The sequence below is a fragment of the Fukomys damarensis genome, unplaced genomic scaffold (assembly GCF_012274545.1).
Source record: "Fukomys damarensis isolate Sample0158 unplaced genomic scaffold, DMR_v1.0_HiC HiC_scaffold_7, whole genome shotgun sequence".
Lineage (NCBI taxonomy): Eukaryota > Metazoa > Chordata > Mammalia > Rodentia > Bathyergidae > Fukomys > Fukomys damarensis.
Genome location: NW_022900919.1, coordinates 43,760,881 through 43,779,010, shown reverse-complemented (window position 1 = coordinate 43,779,010; position 18,130 = coordinate 43,760,881). Strand labels below are relative to the sequence as shown.

Here is an 18,130-nt window from a genome sequence, read left to right as displayed (position 1 = left end):
CCTGTCTTGCAAGCACAAGAACCCAAGTTCAATCCCTGGTACAAAAAAAAAAAAAAAAAAAAAAAAAAAAATTGTAAATTTTAAAATCCAATATGCTTTAAAGATTTCATTTTACTGCTACATAACCCACTTGACTTCTGCAACCCACTTGCATATCCACTTGACTTCTCAGGGCTTTAGAATTGTCAGAAACACTGAGATGATCACTAAGATTCTTTCTAGGCATGATACTTTATGACTTTACTGCTTTTAATCTGCCAAACATTGGTCTAGTCCAGGAAAACCAAGAAAGCAAAACAAAAAAACAAACAAAATTATATCCATATCCAGTAGAATAATCTAAAACCATCATAATCTCTAAAATTTAGAGGTTCACAAAGCCCTTCCTATAAATATTAAAATTAAATCTCTAGAAGATATTTTGTCTCCATTTTTACAAATGAAGGTGGTGATTTCTGAGAGTTAATGTGAATAATAAAAAACAACAGGGCTGCGGATTTAGCTCAGTGGTTCAGTGGCCTGCCTTGCCAGTGCAAGGACCCGAGTTCAATCTCTGGTACAAAAAAAAAAAAACAACAACAACAACAAACACAACTATGTGTGGTCAGTACGGCATAGACACTGGACTGAGTACTTTACAGGTGTTAATTATTGAACCCTTGCACAACCAAGTGAAGGCATTTCTCAGTGAGAAAAACTGACAGAGCCCCCAGCCCAACTCTTCACTGACTCAGCCAAAGAGAAAGCTCTTACCACGGAGATACTGGCTCAGGCTGATGTTTTTCTGGAAAATCAGTGTGGAATTCTGCTTGACCTTGCAGTGGACAAAGGAGAACACATCATCTTTGGTCAGTGGGACAGATACAGTGCTGGTGACATTATAGGTATCTCCAATAGGGAGAAACTTGGTCTGGGGCTTGGGGAGTTTGTGGTTGTTTTTGAGGCAGGTCACCACAACATGATTTTTGCGTAACCTGGATAATGTGTATGTCAGTTGGATGCTTGTGCCTGGCTCAAAACGTTGCTGCGGGCCTTCCAAGTTGCCAGAGATCCGTTCTGTTGACATCCTTCCTGCAAGGAGAGATCCTTATGAGCCCATGCTATAGTTGCTTGAATCCCTATGTAAATGAGTCTTCAGAATTTCTGCTGCTCCCCTTCCACAGGGCTTGAATAGTCCCTGATGAGAGGCACCAACTGAAGCTGCTGTCAGAGGCTGGACAGGGAGCCACAAGGGACTATGCAGTCTGTAGTGAGGCCAGTATCATACAGCAAACTCCCATATCACATCCTGTTCATGGGCTCTTCCCCAATGCCCTGAGTTCTCACAGCAAACCTGGGGAACCAATCCCATTATATAGATGAGGAAACTGATGCCCAGGTAGGCTGAGTATCTGTTCAGGCCCAAAGCTAGTCCACACCAGAGCCACAGGTTCTGGCCAGGCAGTCTGCTCCCAGAGTCCATGCCCTCACCACCCTTCAGCCCTGTCCTTGGTCCTTAAAAGGGGAGCTTCCTCACTTTTCACAGGTAGGTCATGGGAAGAGGTTAGAGTATGGGTTTTGGGGGCCCACTCAGCCCAACTTTGCATTCCCAAACCTCCCCTGGGTGAATCTGAACAACTTAACTAAGACTCAATCCCTTACAGTGGACCCTTGATTTACAAACTTAATTCATTCCCAAGGGCTGGTTGTAACTTGGTCAATTGAAGGGTCAGACTCCTCTACACAGCCTTCAAAGTCTCTCTCTCTCTTGTATACAGGTTGATTTCAATGTCCTTAGGGAGACATTGGCCCAGGATTTCTCATGTAACTCCACATAAGAAAGAATGTTGTAATGTTCCTTCCAAAACTGTGTCAGGGTTAAATCTGTATCTGAGACCATCTGAAAGCATAAGCAGCTGGCATTTGGGTCATAACTCTAGACTCTGGTTGTAAATTAAAACTAAAATTCTGGTCATAACCCAAGTTGCTCCTATATTGGGCTTGTTGTGACTCAAGGGTCCACTGTATTTGTAAAATGGAAATGATCCTTAATTCTCAGTAAATAAATTAAGTAAAGGAGGGCCGGGGATTTGCTCAGTGATTCTGATGCCTGCCTTGCAAGCCCAAGGTGCTGAATTCAATCCCCAGTACTAAAAAAACAAAAAACAAAGAAAAAAATTAATTAAGTAAAGGAGCTGGTGTAGAATATGTGGTGCATGCTAATGACTCCACAAATGGCAGCCATCAGCATCATATACTCACAAGGACCATCTGTGGAATTGTTCTTCATTCCATTTTTAATGTGAACAGAGACAAAAAAGGCTCAGACAGGGTTAGGGACTTGGCTAGTGGATTCATGGAGAACAGAACTGATGATGGAGCATGGAAATTCTGAACTCAAGCTGAGGGTTTTTCTGCTATATCATGGTGCCGCTGCTGGCTTTATACTGATAATTATCTTTAACTTTCTGGGTACTATGGGGATTGTACTCAATCATTGCAGAGCCCTTACTGTGTGTCCCACTGTCTAGATCTCATGTAGGAATCAAGGAAAGCAAACCTCAGTGGGTCCCAGAAAGGTAGGAATAGTGATCATCCCTGCACAGAGGAAGAAATGACTCAGAAAGAGAACTGCTTTGCCTGAGGTCACACAGATGGGCAGTGAAAGTGCTACAGTGTGACACTGGTCCCTACAACTCCAAAATGTGGCCACTTCCAAGCATAAGGGAATGTCCCTGTTCCAAGGACAATGGGGAGCTGTTTGTGGTATGATAAAACCTTTCAAGAAGCCCCATAGTTTAAGCACCAACTGTGGAGACTGAATGGTGGAGACAGATGTGACAGTTCAGGAGAAATAAAAATCAGAAATAGAGTATTTAAGAAGCAGATTTGAGAAGAGGCTTAAGAAAACATCAAGATTTGTATTCTCTGGCAGGATAGAAGACAAAATTACAGGAAAACACACTGAATTTCTGAACAGTTAGCTGCATCCTAAGCTATCCTAAAATGCTAAGTCCTTGGAGATCTTAGTCCCAGTGCTACCTTCTACCTGTCATAGGATCCAGTCACGTGAGTGTGGATGCCTGGTACAGAGTAAGTGTTCCATGACTGTTAGCCAAATAGGAACAGGGTATGGGGTATGAGCATACAAGGGCTGGGGTACTGATGAAAAGTCTTTTGGAGTGGCTTGAAGAGGCTCCCCCTCAAAGATGTGCTAATGCCATTAGAAAGAGGCCTGAATATTTGAAGAGAAGGCTACCTTCCCCCTGCATCCCTGAGTCTCATACAGCCATGTAGGTAGCAATATCATCAAAGTGAAGCTTTGGGGGTTCATTCTGCATCCACAGGCCAGAAATACTGTAATCAGGTGAAGGAGAATAATACAACAGAGATGGAAAAACTCAGCATGAGTCAATACATTACTAATGCAACTTGCTTATCATCAGAAAGGAATAGTTTGAAGTTTTTCATCCTGATCTATACACCTTACTGGGTGGACGTTTTTTCTGCTGGACATCAAAAAAAATTGGGGAAAGGGAAAAAATGGAGAAATTTAAAGGTGAATGAGATCATTACCCTGAGAATTCCTACAGGAAGCAGATAAAGGCCAATTCTGTCTGGGAAAAAGAGAGGGCAAAGTGGAAGCCTCCTTCTATAAAGATCACACTGGTCTACCCTGTGTCTGCAGTGCACCCGAGCTGTTCACTACACTATGCAGATGCACAAGGTAGGGAGGAAAAGCTCCTTCCCCGATTCATGCAACTCTGGACAGCTGTTGCCAGGCATGCTGGCTTTCCCTGGGCTTGCACATGCCTGCCCAGTCATCATATCTCCCATCACTATGTACAGGCACCCCTCAGCCCCTCCTGGCCAGTAGTACTTCATCCTTCAAAGCGGATCAGAGTGAGAAGAAGGCAGCTCTAGCCCATCTCAGTCTGAACTGCCAGTGGGTAGTGCTCCTGGTGGAAAAAATTGTCTTTGGCCACAAAAGATGGGAGGAAATTGAAGTTAGAAGGTGGAGGGAAAGGGAATGAAGAGTGGAAACAGGAGGACAAGAAGTAGGAGAAAGTACACCCACCCTATGTGAAGGCCTGCAGCCACCCTTTTTCTCATCCAAGGTAGTCAAGGCTCTGGACTCTCTTTAAAGCCAACTTCCAGAAACTTCAACTGAACCAGCCTTAACAGCCTTCCTAGAAAGGACTGGTGCCCAGCCATCCTTAAATTGTCTCCTAGTCAAGTGTTAAGGTGGAGAACTTGCCGTGTGAAGAGTGCATGGAATGGGGGAGGATAGACAACTCCTTCCTGGTAGAGTGTGGTGAAGGTAGGGGGAGCACAGTTTGGGAGTGAGTGAGAATTTTCTCATCATCTAGGGCATCCTGCCTTCATCCACCTTCATCCAGAGCTACTCTCAGCCCCTGGCCTTCACTCTGCCATCCAGAGGGGCTGGGCCAGAGCTGCACCTACCGTTGTTCTTGCTAGAGGCCTGCACATTGATGACTGCCTTGACTGGGACCTGGTCACCCTGGACCACCCAGCAGGCAAACTCACACCCATCCAGTGTGGCCTCTTCCAGCAGCATGTGCTCCAGGGAATACGTCCCATCCAGATTGCTTGTGACCTCAGGGAATTCCTCCAGGATCTTGTGCCCGTTTTTCATCCAGATGAGCTTCAGGTGGGAAGGGTAGAAGTGGCTCACATGACAAGTGAGGTTCACTTTCTGATGCTGGTGGTGATGGGTCTCAGAGGATTTGGTGATATTCAAGGAGGGGATAACTAGACAGAGGAACAGACACTAAGCTGGTGAAATTAGCCCCTGCCTGCCTGGCCCACCCTGAGTTTCCCCATCCCAGGGACCAGCCTCAAGATCTCTCACTCTTTCTATACTCACTGTAAGGAAAACAGTGACAGTATTAATATCTATTAAATATGGTGGGTGGGGACACATGAGTGTTTAGTATATTCTTTTCTGTATGTTTTAAATGTTTTGTATGATGAAGTATAATTGTAAAATGTATTCAAATATAATGCCATGAGGACAGGGACTTAATATTGCTCATTACTATATCTACAGCAACTAGAACAGTACCTGCCACACAGCAGATATTCATTACTTATTGAATGAATATTTAGAATTTAAAAGTAATAGTAGTGATATGCAGTGTGATTGAAAAATATGGTAAATATTTACAATTTTAATGTATTATAGTAAGAGATAGATTTCCATTAGTGCCCCTCAAAATACTCCCCTCACTTCAAAAACACTTGGCCAATCATTCTTGCCACTTTCTAAAGCAGTTCTCAAAGTTCTTTCATTTTGACTTTGAAGAAGGCCAGAAATTGCATGGTGCCAGGACCAACAAATAAGGTGGATGAGAATACACCACAATGTTTTCACACGCATACTTTTCCATTGAATGACACTTGACAGTAGCATTCACCATATTTTTTTAATTACACCTCATAAAGACACAAATGAAGACTTCCATAACTGCTTCAGAAAGTAGCAAGAGTAATGCAATAAGTGTGATTGAAAGAAGGGTAAGTGTCTTGAGGGGGACTAATAGCAATGTGTCTTTTACTGTAATAAATTTTTAATTTAAATATTCACTGTATTTTTATCATACCTTATAGTAATTGAACAAAGATAGTAGACTGGAGAAAAAAAGGGAGACTGGAGCCAGTAATAACAAGATCAGATACTCATGAGCAGGTTGCTGTGAGCTAGGCATGGTTCTATGTGTTATATAAGGAAGGATCCATTTGGTCTTCAGAAAAAATCTACAAAGTAGGTCTTCATTTTATTCCTACTTTACAAGGAAACAGAAGCATAGAACAGTTAAGAAATGTGCCCAGAATCAAACAACTTGTGAAGTGGCCCAGCTAGTACTAAAACCGAGGTGCACGGCTAGCCTCTGGAAGCTGTTTTTGTTTTTGTTTTTCTTGGTACCAGGGATTGAACTCAGGTCCTTGCACTTGCAAGGCAGGACACCGAACCACTGAGCTGAGCCCTGGCCCCTGGAAGCTGTTTTTTAATCTCTTTATATGTGGTAAGGGGTAGTGATGTGGAATTTCAGATCCCTGTTTGTTAAATAAGGCTTTAGGCAAAAACCCAAAAGCCAGTGATGCCAAGATATACAAACATACTGTACAGCCCACTCACTGTAGAGCATTTGGGAGAGGTTCATGGTCATCCGCAAGGGCTCATCAAGGTCCCCGTGAGCGACTTCACAGGTGATCTGAGACAAGACATCGTCTCTAGTCAGGGTCACCCATGCCTTGCTGGTGATGGAGTAATTGCCTTTGTTGTCAGCCACCAGGTACTGGGCTGAGGCTGGATGTTCATCACTGTTCTTAAACCAGGTGATGTTAAAGTCTTCAGAGCTGAAGGGGCCAGCAGTGCAGTTGAAAGGTTCTGATATTTCTGGGATTACCCTCTGAGATGGGCCCATCAGAGAGATGAAGGGATGCCCAGCTGCAAAAGACAATGACTATAACCATACACTGAAAGTGGGATGCATCCAGGACTCAAATTGTAAGATACACACATGGTATAAAGGCCCTGTGGACCTACTACCTGTCATGTGCTTGGTACCAGCCTCAGGGAGTTCACAGAGACAACAAGTAAACAGCAGATACAGATTCAATCATACCTGGGGCTCAGTGTCTTTAGAAACCCAAAGAACACAGAGATGCCAGAAAGTCTCATTCTGGAAATGTGATAAGAGAAAGATATTTTAAGCTAAAAGTGAGAAAGGAATAGGAAACAGCTGTGTGAAAGGGCCCATGAAGAACATCCTTGATGGCAGGAAAAGCAGGTAAGAAAGGGCTCCAGTGGGAAGAGCTTAGAAGACCCAAGAATCCAAGAGGACTATAGAACTTGGGCATGGTGGGTAAGAGGCCTTGATGGAGAGGAGACTTGTGGGACATGGTAACAACTGTGATTACATCCTGTGTGATCAACAGCCACTCCACAGAGACTTTAAACAGGTGCATGGCAGGCTTATTTGCATTTTTAGAAGACTGTATGGAGGCCAGCAAGGAGGGTGGTGGGAAAGGAGCAGGGAGCCTATCAGAGAAGGAGAAGTGACAGTGGCCTGGCCTAGGGTGACGAGAAACAGAAAAACTAGAGATACACTTGGAAGATCTGGCCTATAATATAGCAGTGGGCTGGACGAGACATGAGAGGTAGAAGAAATTTTAGTCAATAATCCCCAGATTTTTCTGTTGAGCATCTGGGTGGACGGTGGCTGTATTATTGAGAAGAAGAGACATGAACAACAACCAAGTAGGGAAGGGACTGGCCAACAGTCACAATGTCCATTGTGGATATAAGTTTATAATGACTTAAGTATGAAGTGAACAAGGATGGTTGAACCTCCCAGTCAGGTTCCTCCTATCAACATCTCACAAGGCATCCCTTCTCCATTTACTCACCTCCAGTGATATGGAGTTCTTTCCACCCCAAGAAGCTTCATTCATCCTCATACAGCTAGGACTATGACAAAGTAATTTCTGCTTCTAACCTCAGCGCTTCCCTTACTAGGCTAGAATTGCCTGGAGTCATCCCAGGAAAACTGCACGGCAAGAGTTGTCCCTTTTCCTCAGGACAGCCTATCAGACATGTACAGCATGGTCTCTCTAAGATTTTGCTGCACCTCAAACCTCTGCTCACCATCAGTCTGTGAGCTGGGTGCTGAGGACACAAACACAGGACTCTGGCTCTCAAGGAGTCTCTGGTCAGGCAGGAAGAGTAGAAGACAGACACAGGTACCAGCAATGACAGCACAGGGCCATGAGAGGCAGCTCAGGAAGACCATGGACCTGTGTCCTCTTAGCCCATAGTTCTGGTGTTCAGGTGTCATGCTCCCTCCTTAACCCCCACCTGATGACAGCCTTCTGTGGTTTATAAAGCACTTTCAGGTATATGTACTCATTTTTCCCACAGTTCTACTTCCTTAAAGGGCAGACGCACTCAAAGACTTAGTGACTTGCTCAAGACTACATAGCCTTTCAGTGAAAAGGGATGAGTGGGTTAGTGTGAACTTAGAGTCCAGGACTCATCACCTGGGGCATTTATCTCACCTCTACTCTTTCTGCCTGCACACACTCACTGACTCAGGCCAGAATTGCCATCAGGGAAACCAGGCTCCTCTTTCACCACCTGACCTCCCCCATTGCCCTCCTCTGTGTCATGTCTCCTCTGACCTCTAAGCTCCCACCATCTCCCTTTACCCACAGGGTACACATGGAGGAAGCGAAGCAAAACAACACCTGGTGAGAAGGAAAGGGCTCAGCCATGCCCTCCAGGCCTGTTGCCCACCTGAAACACAGGGAGCTGTGCTTGGCAATCCCCCAGGGCTCTCTGCCCACTCTGAGGGTCTGGTGGGCAGGAATCAGGACTCACCTGTGAGTTGCAGCAGGAGAATGGCAATGAGGGGGTGCAGGACCTGCCCAGGTATAGGAAACATGCTCAGAAGTCCACTGTGTCCCTGATCTGAGCCCGCGAAAACCTGCGTGAAGCTCTGATGAGCCTGGAAGCCACCGCCTAGTCTTTTGACAGCCTGGGGCCTCCTTATACCTCCTGCTTCCCATCCCCCAACCAGGCCTGGAGCAGAGCTGTGAACCAGAGTAAGAGAAGTGGTCACTGTGGAAAACGGTCCACCCAAACTCCTAACCCACAGTTAGGGGGGCAGTGCTGCTTCTGGTAGGGCTGCTGCTATCTGGTGCTTATAGGCCAGACAAAGGAGGGTCTGAGCTCCACCTGTAGCTTCCAGCCACAGAGCTGGCCCTGATGCAATGAGAATTGGGGGTCCTCTCTCCCGGGGGTTCCTCCATGTTGAGAGAGTATACCCAAAGGACAGCTTCTGGGAATAGAGAATGGATCAGTGGTGGTCCCAGTAAGGCTGGTGAACTGAGCCTGGACAAATATGACCAAAGACAGAAGGTGCACATTCTTTTCTCCACATACCCCCCAGCACCCTCAGTTCCAGGGACTGAACCCAGAGTCTTCACACTGAGCTGCATCCCAAGACCTTTTTTAGTTTCTTTTATTTTGAGACAAGGGCTCACTAAATTGCTAAATCTCTCAAAATGGGCTCAAACTTACAGTCTTCCTGCTGCAGCCTCCCAGAGTAGGGAAATTACAGGTGTGCACCACCACATCTGGCTAGAGCGTGGACTTTGAAACTCAATCCTGGGTTTGTGCTGGGTACAATAAGAACTGCATAATAATGAGGGACCCTTGGGTACATCCCCAGGACTGAAGATGAAACAGCACACTGAGCCTCCCCACCCAACCTCCCAGCTCTTGTGGTGTGCGCATTCAGCTAATACAGAGAAGTGTGAAAGGTTATCAGCCAAGGTGTGGTGGCAGAAGGGTGTTATGCAGCTGCCCCTTGGATCTGCAAGAAAACTCCTAGAGACCAGTGCTGGATAAATTCCGCTGCTCGTTCTCTATGCAGTAGACATAGATTTGTTGGTCTAGCTTCATGCTCCCCTGAGCAAGAGAAAGGGGAACTGAAAAGAGATGTGGCAGGAGATCAGCCTGAACTTCCTCTATGCAAATTGGCAAGGGGGAAAGGTCCTTTAAGAGGCCTACCAGGAGTATTTTCCTCTCTCTTTCCCCCCCCTTTCCCCACCCACCAAATAAATGGTCTTCTTTTACTTTAAAGAGGCGGGGATGGAGAAGGAGAGGGAGAGACAGAGCAAGAGAGAGAAAGAGAGAGAGATTGCAATGGAGAATAGAGACCAAGCCTAGAACTTCCGGTCTTTGGCTCCTCTGGAAGCAAAACCTATGCACAAATTGTAATATCAGAGCTGTAGAGAGGCACCAGTTTCTGGGGGAGAGAGACTATACAGGGCGCATTCCAACACATAAGCACACACACATGTGCACATGTAGGGCCCTCTTGAAAGGGAATTTTGCACAGAAATTTTGCTTCTGTAGTTTAAGATGGACTCCCTACCTGAAATTTTTCTTTGTTCATCATGTCCAGGCCTGCCCTGCATCACATGCCTGGACATGTCCAAGCCAACTTCCTCATCTCAGGAATGTCTTTGTCTCCAGAAGAGTTTTGCCATTTCACCAGAATACAGATGAGATAGACCTTGTACCTTAAATCACCCAACAAGCATGTTACCAGTATTATGTATAAGCCAATAACATGACTGAGTCCACTTATTGATGCATATTCAATTTCTGTTACCAATGAATGTATACCCAAGTTGCCTCACTTGAAACACCCCCTCCTAGAATGTATATCTTCTTTGTTCAAGCATTGAATGGGGCCAGTCTCTCATGAGTGTGAATACAGACTGACCCACTAGTGTTAATTAAAGCTTTGTCTCTGAGGCCCCTGATAAGTGCATTCCATCCTCTTGGACTAATGATAATGAGCTAATTCAATTAAATGCAGAGATTTGCTATTTCACTTTTACAGGCTCTCACCTGTGCCCCCAAGGCTGCTGCTTCTCCACTCCAGCCCCAGTGAGCAAAGCGCTGCTGAGGAGAGGTTCACCCTTCTCCCCTTCCAGAACTTGCCACACCAGAGGACAGTGGGGACCTCAACAGGGAAGGAAGAAGGAATGAAAAATACCTCACCTGAACCCCCATCAGATTTATCAGCAGGGATCCAGGACAGCATTGGGCAAGTTGAGGGGAGGACGTAGGTGCTAAACTGAAGATGATGTTGGTGTTTTACACTGGACTAGTTAGGCCTGGGCCTTAAACAGGCCCTGACATAGAACAGCTATTTCCTAAAGTTTGGTAAAATTATCCATTCATTGTCATCCATTTATTCAGCATTATGGAGCACATCTCTGCAAGTGCCCAGAAATGACCAGCAATATCGGAGGAACCAGAGAGGAGCAGGAAAGAGAAATTTGATAGTTGTATTGAAAGCAGTGTACAGAGAGATAAATAAAGACAATGCAGATGGGTACCTCTGCCAAGTTCAACTATTCAACCTAAGGGTTACTTGGCACAGAGCTGTAGTCAACTCTTTTGACCTCCCCAAACCTCCATTTCTGTATCTGTGGCAAGAGTATGATGATGTCTACCTACTATTATTTGAATCTTATGCACATAGAATCTGAACTCTTGTTTATAAACTAGGAGCTATTATGCGAGTTTCCATCCTAACAAGTATGACCTTCTCCAACCCCCTCATATCTCCTCTCCCTGGTTAATTTGGCCTCTGAATCCTATATTTGGTTCAGCTCTGTCTAGATACATAGTGCAAGACACATATAGAGTTTTAGATTTTCCAGAACCTACTTTTAAAAGATTAAAAGATAGGTGAAATTATTATTTACTAATATTTAATCCAATATTGTTATATCATTTCAACATTCAAACAATAAAAATGCTGTGATATTCTACATATGTTTTTTGTTTTGTTTTGTTTTGTTTTTTTGAGACAGGGTCTTGCCATGCAGTTCAGGCTGTCATACTCATTGTGTAGCCCAGGCTGGCCTTGAACTCCTGCCTCAGCCTCTCCAGTGCTATGATTATAGTCATGTCCCATTACAGGCAAGTATCACCACATACATGATTTTTTTTTTTAGTCTTTGAATTTCCTACAAAGTGAAAATGTTGTCCTGCCAAGCAATAAAGTTTTGTTGAACAAACAGAAACACAACCCTTATACTGCTTTAGTTTTTAAATTTTAATTTCAATTTATTAAAATCAAATAAAATTTAAAATTCAGTTGCTCAGTGGTGCTAATCACTTTTCAAACATTCCATAGCCACATACGGCTGCTAGCTAGCAATTGAACATCCTGGTCTGGGGCAAAACTTCCTTCCTTAGGAAAGCCTATCCTGACACTCCCATGTGGATTCTGCTACTTCTCTAACATAGCATTTATCATAGATGTGTTAAAGTTTTAATTTGAAATTAGTTACATAGGGACCCTTCCCCTTATTAGACTTCAAGCCTGAGAGGGCAAGGACCACATCCTTTTTCAGTACTATGAATAAGTGCCAAGAGCATAGCAGTGAATATAGCAGAGTTTTCAGGGAAAGTGTGTCAGGTGGACAATGAATACATGGGTCAATGGTTGTATATACAAATGGTTGGTTGGATGGATGGATGAATGGATGGTAAATCCATGAATATATAAAATAAAAGGAGGATATGTGCTGTGGAATAAGGGAAAGAAGGAAGCCAGAGAAGGTTTTCTGGAGAAAGTATGTTATCTCCTGGGCTTATGCACCTGTTCTTCAGCTCCAATCATGCCATCTACAGAGAAGGAGGATACTTCTCTGGTTTGATTGCAGGAGGTGGGAAGCTGTGGGTAGCCTGTCTTGTGAGACTGGGAGGCTGTAGGAGAAGTGGAAACATTGGAGTTCTCCCGTGGATGGGCTGAGGGGAGCCAAAGTACCCACAGGGCTCCCCTAGGCTGAGCCATGGGTGCAGCTTGAGTTCCCCTTTGTGGAATCAGGCCAGTTTTCTTCCTGATTCTAGCACCAGTAGGAACTGTGTGGAGTTTCTTGCACTTGCTGGAGTTGCCTCAGGGGCACAGAAAACTGCTAACCCTGAGGGATGGGAACAACTTGAAGACAAGGCAAGCCTTGCAGGTGAAATGAAAAACATCCTGAGAATGATTTGATAAAGTTAACAATTCAGCGTAGTTGTCATCATGCCTTCCTAATTTAAAATATGCACCTGTGTTCAGCAGACCACAATGACTTCATTTCTCAATAAAACTAAGCGGTTAAGTCAGTTTGAGGCTTCATTTCAGTGAAGACCCCTGACTTCCTCACAAAAATATTCTCTGTCTCTTGTGTCTTCATTCATCTCTCTAATCAGAGTTTACTGGCCTGAACCTGGAAGAACTGGACCTCATCCACCCTGTAAGCACAATTCCCAAAATCCCTCATCATGAGTATGGGCCTCAGTCCTAGCCTCTGAGACCCAGGGACCAGAGAGTGACAGAAATCCCCAGATGGTCCCTCAAATCCAGCTCTTTGTTGCTAGGACCCATAGATCTTTCACCCTCAACCTATCTTCTTAGACAAGAGTCTGGTCCAACCTACACTGGCCACCCATGACACTCAGAGGCTCCTGCAAACAGAGCCAGAAATCACCTCTCCTCAAGATGGCAATCCAACCCCTTGATGGCAGAGACCCTTCCTTATGCACTTGCTCCATGACTGAGTCCTCAGGGCCTGCCACAGGACCATAGTTAAATGAATTCACTTCATTATCAATTTATTTATCCCTACAACTCTTTACAGAGCACCAGAGGTGCTGAGCAAGTGAGCAGGATCCACCCTCAACGGAGTTCCATTCTGGAGGAAAGGATGGACAACAAGAAGTAATCAAGCAGCATAAATCCAGGTGGGTGAACTGGCATGAAGGACAATAAAGAAGGTAGGGTTAAAGGGCAACAGGATATATTTTGAATAGGGTGGACAAGAAGAGAGAGGCATGTGATCTGGGACCTGAATGAAAGGAGCCACAAGAAGTTCTACAAGGACAGTGTTCCAGAAAGAAATGTGCAGCATGCAGGGCAGGCATTAGTGGAATTTCTAAGCCATAGCACATTACTGTGATGGAAGCAGAGGGGGGTCATAGGGGAAACCTCAGGGCTCAATCCAGCAGCCTGTAGTGAGGAAGGAGGAGCAATGCCTTGAGCAGAGAGCAGGCCTGGATGAGATCCCATTCACAGACTAAATGCTGGCACATGGGTGTCCTGGAGGTGGGGGGTTGCAAGAGGGGAAGGGAGGAAGCAAGGAGAAGAGGACACTTTAGCTGTGGCTGGCTTAACACAGGAGACTGCGCTAGGGCAGACCAGTAATGGGGAAGGAGGAGAGACATTTACAAGTTGACAGCATGTTGGCAATTTCGGAAGATATTGCATAGAGTAGGGCTACCTCAGAAAGAAGAAACAAGGGAAAGGGAGGGAGGGAAGGAAGGAAGAAAGTCCTGTTCTGGGTTCAGATCTGGCTCTGCCACCAGTGTGCCAAGTGGGCCATGTTTCTGAATCCCAGCATCCAACACACTAGAACAGAGGTGGGAGTTTTCTTTCATATTCACAGACTCAGTTGCATTTCCTGAACTCTGGGTCCCTGCCCAGGCCCAGACCTCCCCCACAGCAATCTCTGATGATCCTATTGGTGCCTGATCCCTGAAGCTTCTCACTTAGAAACTGGAGCTTGCCTTGGGTTCTACCTCCCTGTCTTGAAACACATGAGGTTTCTGAAACAAGAGCCCTGCTAATTATGTGCCAGGTACCTTTGTCCTTCTGCTGGGAGGTAAGTCAGACTACCCCAGATGCAGGAGGCACTTTGGGGTAGTTGAGATCCTCATGGGACTCCCCTGATACATCTCTCTCCCTAATGTCACCAGTACCACTGTCTTCTGCTTCGCCAGCTTGGTAATCCCAGAAAGGCAACCTCAACCTTCCTGCCTGTTTCCTCTAGCTTTCAAAGCTCAAAAAATTGTGCATATTGGATGACGTGATGGAGGGATGCTAATGTTGCTCAGGGTTTCCCAAAGGTGTGCATCAAAGGCTGAAGTGCAGATCTCAGCCACACCCAGACACAGAATTCCAGCCTAAAGTCAGAACAAAACAGCTTTCTGATTGAATTAAGACCTGAGAATGGCTGGTTTAAATCAGTGTACCAGCTGGGCTGGGGACAATGACTTTGGTCAGAGAAGCCAGGGAGAATGAAAAATAGTCACTCACCCCCAGGCTCCTTGTCCTTGTCCTTGAAGTCTCAGCTCATGTCTTCCCAGGAAACCTTCCCTAACCCCACCCAGTAAGGAGATCCTTGAGCTCCCCCAATTCTCTGACCTTGGCAGAACACCTATTACACCTTGTTATAATAGGCTGATGGCCCCTATTACTGATGGACTGCATACTCCAAGCAGGCTAGCCATGAGCCTGTCTTGCTCTTAATGGTATCTTCAGCATCTAGCACAAAGCCTGGCACACAGAAGGTGCTCAACAAATATTTGCTGTATAGTCCTACAAACTTGCCTCAAGGTAAAAGCCAGTTACTGCCCTTTGCCCACTTCTGAGAAGATCCTCTGGCAGGCTGCCATCAGAATTCCTATCCCCATGCCCTATGATATAAGAAAAGACTGGCTGGGGAAAATTTTGACTAAAATGTGAAAAACTGATAATATAGTTTCAGTGTGCCTTCTTATGATTTCTGAGATGCTATTTGCTAAACAACTGAGTACCTCACTAGGAAAATTCAAGCAGTTGAGGAAACAAGAAAAGGAGATTGGCTGTGGGAAAGAAACTTCTTTTGCTATTTCCCACATAACAAAAAACTTCTCTCCTCCAAGAGCTGAAAACTTCAGTCAGTAGCCATGCATTGGCCACAGGAGACCCCATTCCCATGAGAGAATACAAAAATAATCATTGGAGATGGCAGTGAAGATCAAAACCTTCACCTCAGGGAGTGGCATTGACAGTGAACTCTTTGGCTCTTTGCACTTAGGGAAAGCACAGCATAAGAACAGGGGAAGAAGAGGGAACCCAGGGACAAGTGAGTTGCTCAGAGAGCAGAGAGAGCAGGCAGCTAAATGGGGAAGTACAGCATGCTCACTTCAGCTTGTTGGAAGGAAGGGCTTTCTAGCAACCAGTACTATCCAGCAATGAAATCTCTCACCATGTGAAAGGAACTTCCCTTCCCTAGGGGTGTGCAAGTGCAGGTGTCAATTTAGGCATGCTGGAAATAATGCTGAGAAATGGGGCCAGAGAGGTATTTTTCAAACCATAGGTCACAGTGCCTTTATGGGCCATGAAGTAGCACAGCATTTTTTAAAAATAAAAAATATAGAAGAGGACAGATCAGAAGGGAAGAGAAAGGAAAAGAAGAGAAAAGGGGAGAGAAGTGAAGGGGAGAAGTATTGGAGTGTAAATGTGTGTGTGTGTGTTTGTGTGTGTGTGTGTGTGTGTGTGTGTGTGTGTGTAATGGGTGGCAATATACAATGTGTTACTAACATGGATGATCCAGTTTTTCAGCTTTGTGACACAAATTTCTTACATGTTATGTGTGAATGACAGTATGACTACAGGATTCTCAGGTTCATTTCTTTTTCATTCATTTATTCTACATTCATTTAATACCTGTTCTAAACCATACTGAGTGCTAGTGGCAAAGAGATGCATCAGAATCAGTTCCTGCCCTCCAGTCAAATGACAGAGACAAACATTTACACAGATCATTGTAATACACTGTTGTGAACACTTCGGTCAACAATGAGTCAAAATTTGTGCATATTTCACCCAGCCCTATGAAAGAGATGGTTTTCTTAGTGCATAGATGAAAAAAAACAAGGCTCAAATCAAAGCATTAGTCAAGGCCACCCAGAAGATCTATGGTTTAAATTCAAGGCCACCTGAGCACAGACCCTGTATATTTAACCGCTGGGCTCTCTGGCTGTGTGGAGGGCAGAGGAAGGGGTTGTAGGAAAACTGATTTGGGCAAGTGGGGTGAGTGGGAAGAAATAGGGAGTGCATTGCAATCAAGGGATTCTGGAGCTATGTCTCCAAGGAAGAAGAGATTGATGGCTTGACAAGTGACAAAGATATTCACTTCCCCAAGAGTCAGTCCAGGAGACAAACCAAGTACAGCAGAGAGTGTGGGATTTACAGCAGTCAGGCCTGGTTAAAACTTCAGTCTCAGCTTTTACCAGCTGAGTAACCCTGGAGAAGTGCCCTACCTCTCTGGGCCTCCATTTCTTCAGGTATTAAGGGGATTGGCATATAATTAGAGATTATGCTTGTGACACATCTGACATCAATGCAATGCCTGGCAAATAATGGGTTTCATGCTAATTTATGAGAGTTTCCTAAGTTTGAATCCCAGCTCTGCCTCTGCCTAGCTGAGCAAATTGCTATCTTCTCTGTTTTAGCTTTCCCATTTCTAAAACGAGAATAATAATAGCATCTACCACATATGGTCATGAAAACAAAATAAATTAATGCATATGAAATGCTTAGAAGAGTATCAGGCACAAATCAGATGGCTGATAGAGGTGGCTAGAGTTTAATATCTCCATGTGCTACACACTGTGCTGAGAACTTTAAGATTTTATTCATGAATTAGATTAACAAATGATTGCTGAGGGTTTTCTATGTCCTGGATAATATAAAAGTACATCATAGAATCTTGAATAGTTTAAGACATGGCTAGAACCCTGGGTATAAGATAGAATTTGTGTTTAACAGAAAGTAGAGGAGACAAAATAGGATTGGGGTGAGAGGTGAGATCAGTGATGAGAAATGAGGCCAGAGATAGAACAGGTCATATCAGGAAAATCATTTTATGTCTTGTCATCTTATAAGCAGAGGCAAGCCCAGGGAGGGCTTCAATTTGAGAATTTTTATTCATTGAATTTATGATTCCCAGTTGTAAAATTCTATGTTTCTATGTTCTAAAGTCTTTATGATTCTAAGATTATAGTCCTATGATTTTGTGACTCTTAATATTTCTTACTTATTATAGCAGAGTGCCAGTACCTTCAACAGGTTGTGCAGAGACAACTGGACTTCCACATACAAAACATGAATTTGTATCCCTAACACATGATAAACCAAAGCCTAACTATTGAAAATCGCAACATTAATACAGACTGGTGCAACCAAGACCTGTCATGTAAAGGTACAAGATCCCAATGATGAATGTAACCGTACTGTATACCTAAAATGTACTAATAAACTCAATGAGAAAAAACAATTTAAAAAAATAGATAATCATATGTCAGCATTCATTATAGTATTATTCACAATAGCCAGAATGTGGAAACAGGCTAAGTGTCCATCAACAGATCAAAAGCTAAATGACATATAGTATCTACATACAATGGAATTATATTCAACCATAGAAAAGAATGAAATTGTGATGTATGCCACACAAAGATAAGCCTTGACACATGGTGCCCCAAAACATAAGCCCAATAAAAGGGTAAATATTGTGATTCCATATGAAATAACTAGAACAGGAAAATTCATAGAGACAGAAAGAAGATTAGAAGTTACCAGAAACTGGAGGAAAGAGGGAATTGGGAGTTACTGCTTAATACTTGCATAGTTTTGGGGGCTGGGAATTTAACTCGGTGGTCCCCTGCCTTGCAAGCACAAGGTCCCAAGTTAGATCCCCAGTACCAAAAAAAAAAAAAAAAAAAAAA

At 44.2% G+C, this 18,130-nt stretch overlaps 1 protein-coding gene across 1 annotated transcript in view; it reads right to left on the bottom strand.

The window, feature by feature from the left end:
* The window catches only part of LOC104853181, a 46,255-nt gene that overhangs the window by 19,679 nt on the left and 8,446 nt on the right, over window positions 1-18,130 (bottom strand). Inside the window, exons 4-7 of the mRNA XM_010611063.2 lie at window positions 8,384-8,595; window positions 6,140-6,451; window positions 4,444-4,752; window positions 754-1,071 (exon numbers count right to left, since the gene is read on the bottom strand). Of these exons, the coding sequence (XP_010609365.2) occupies window positions 754-1,071; window positions 4,444-4,752; window positions 6,140-6,451; window positions 8,384-8,595 (1,151 nt within the window). The remainder of the gene's footprint in view (window positions 1-753; window positions 1,072-4,443; window positions 4,753-6,139; window positions 6,452-8,383; window positions 8,596-18,130) is intronic.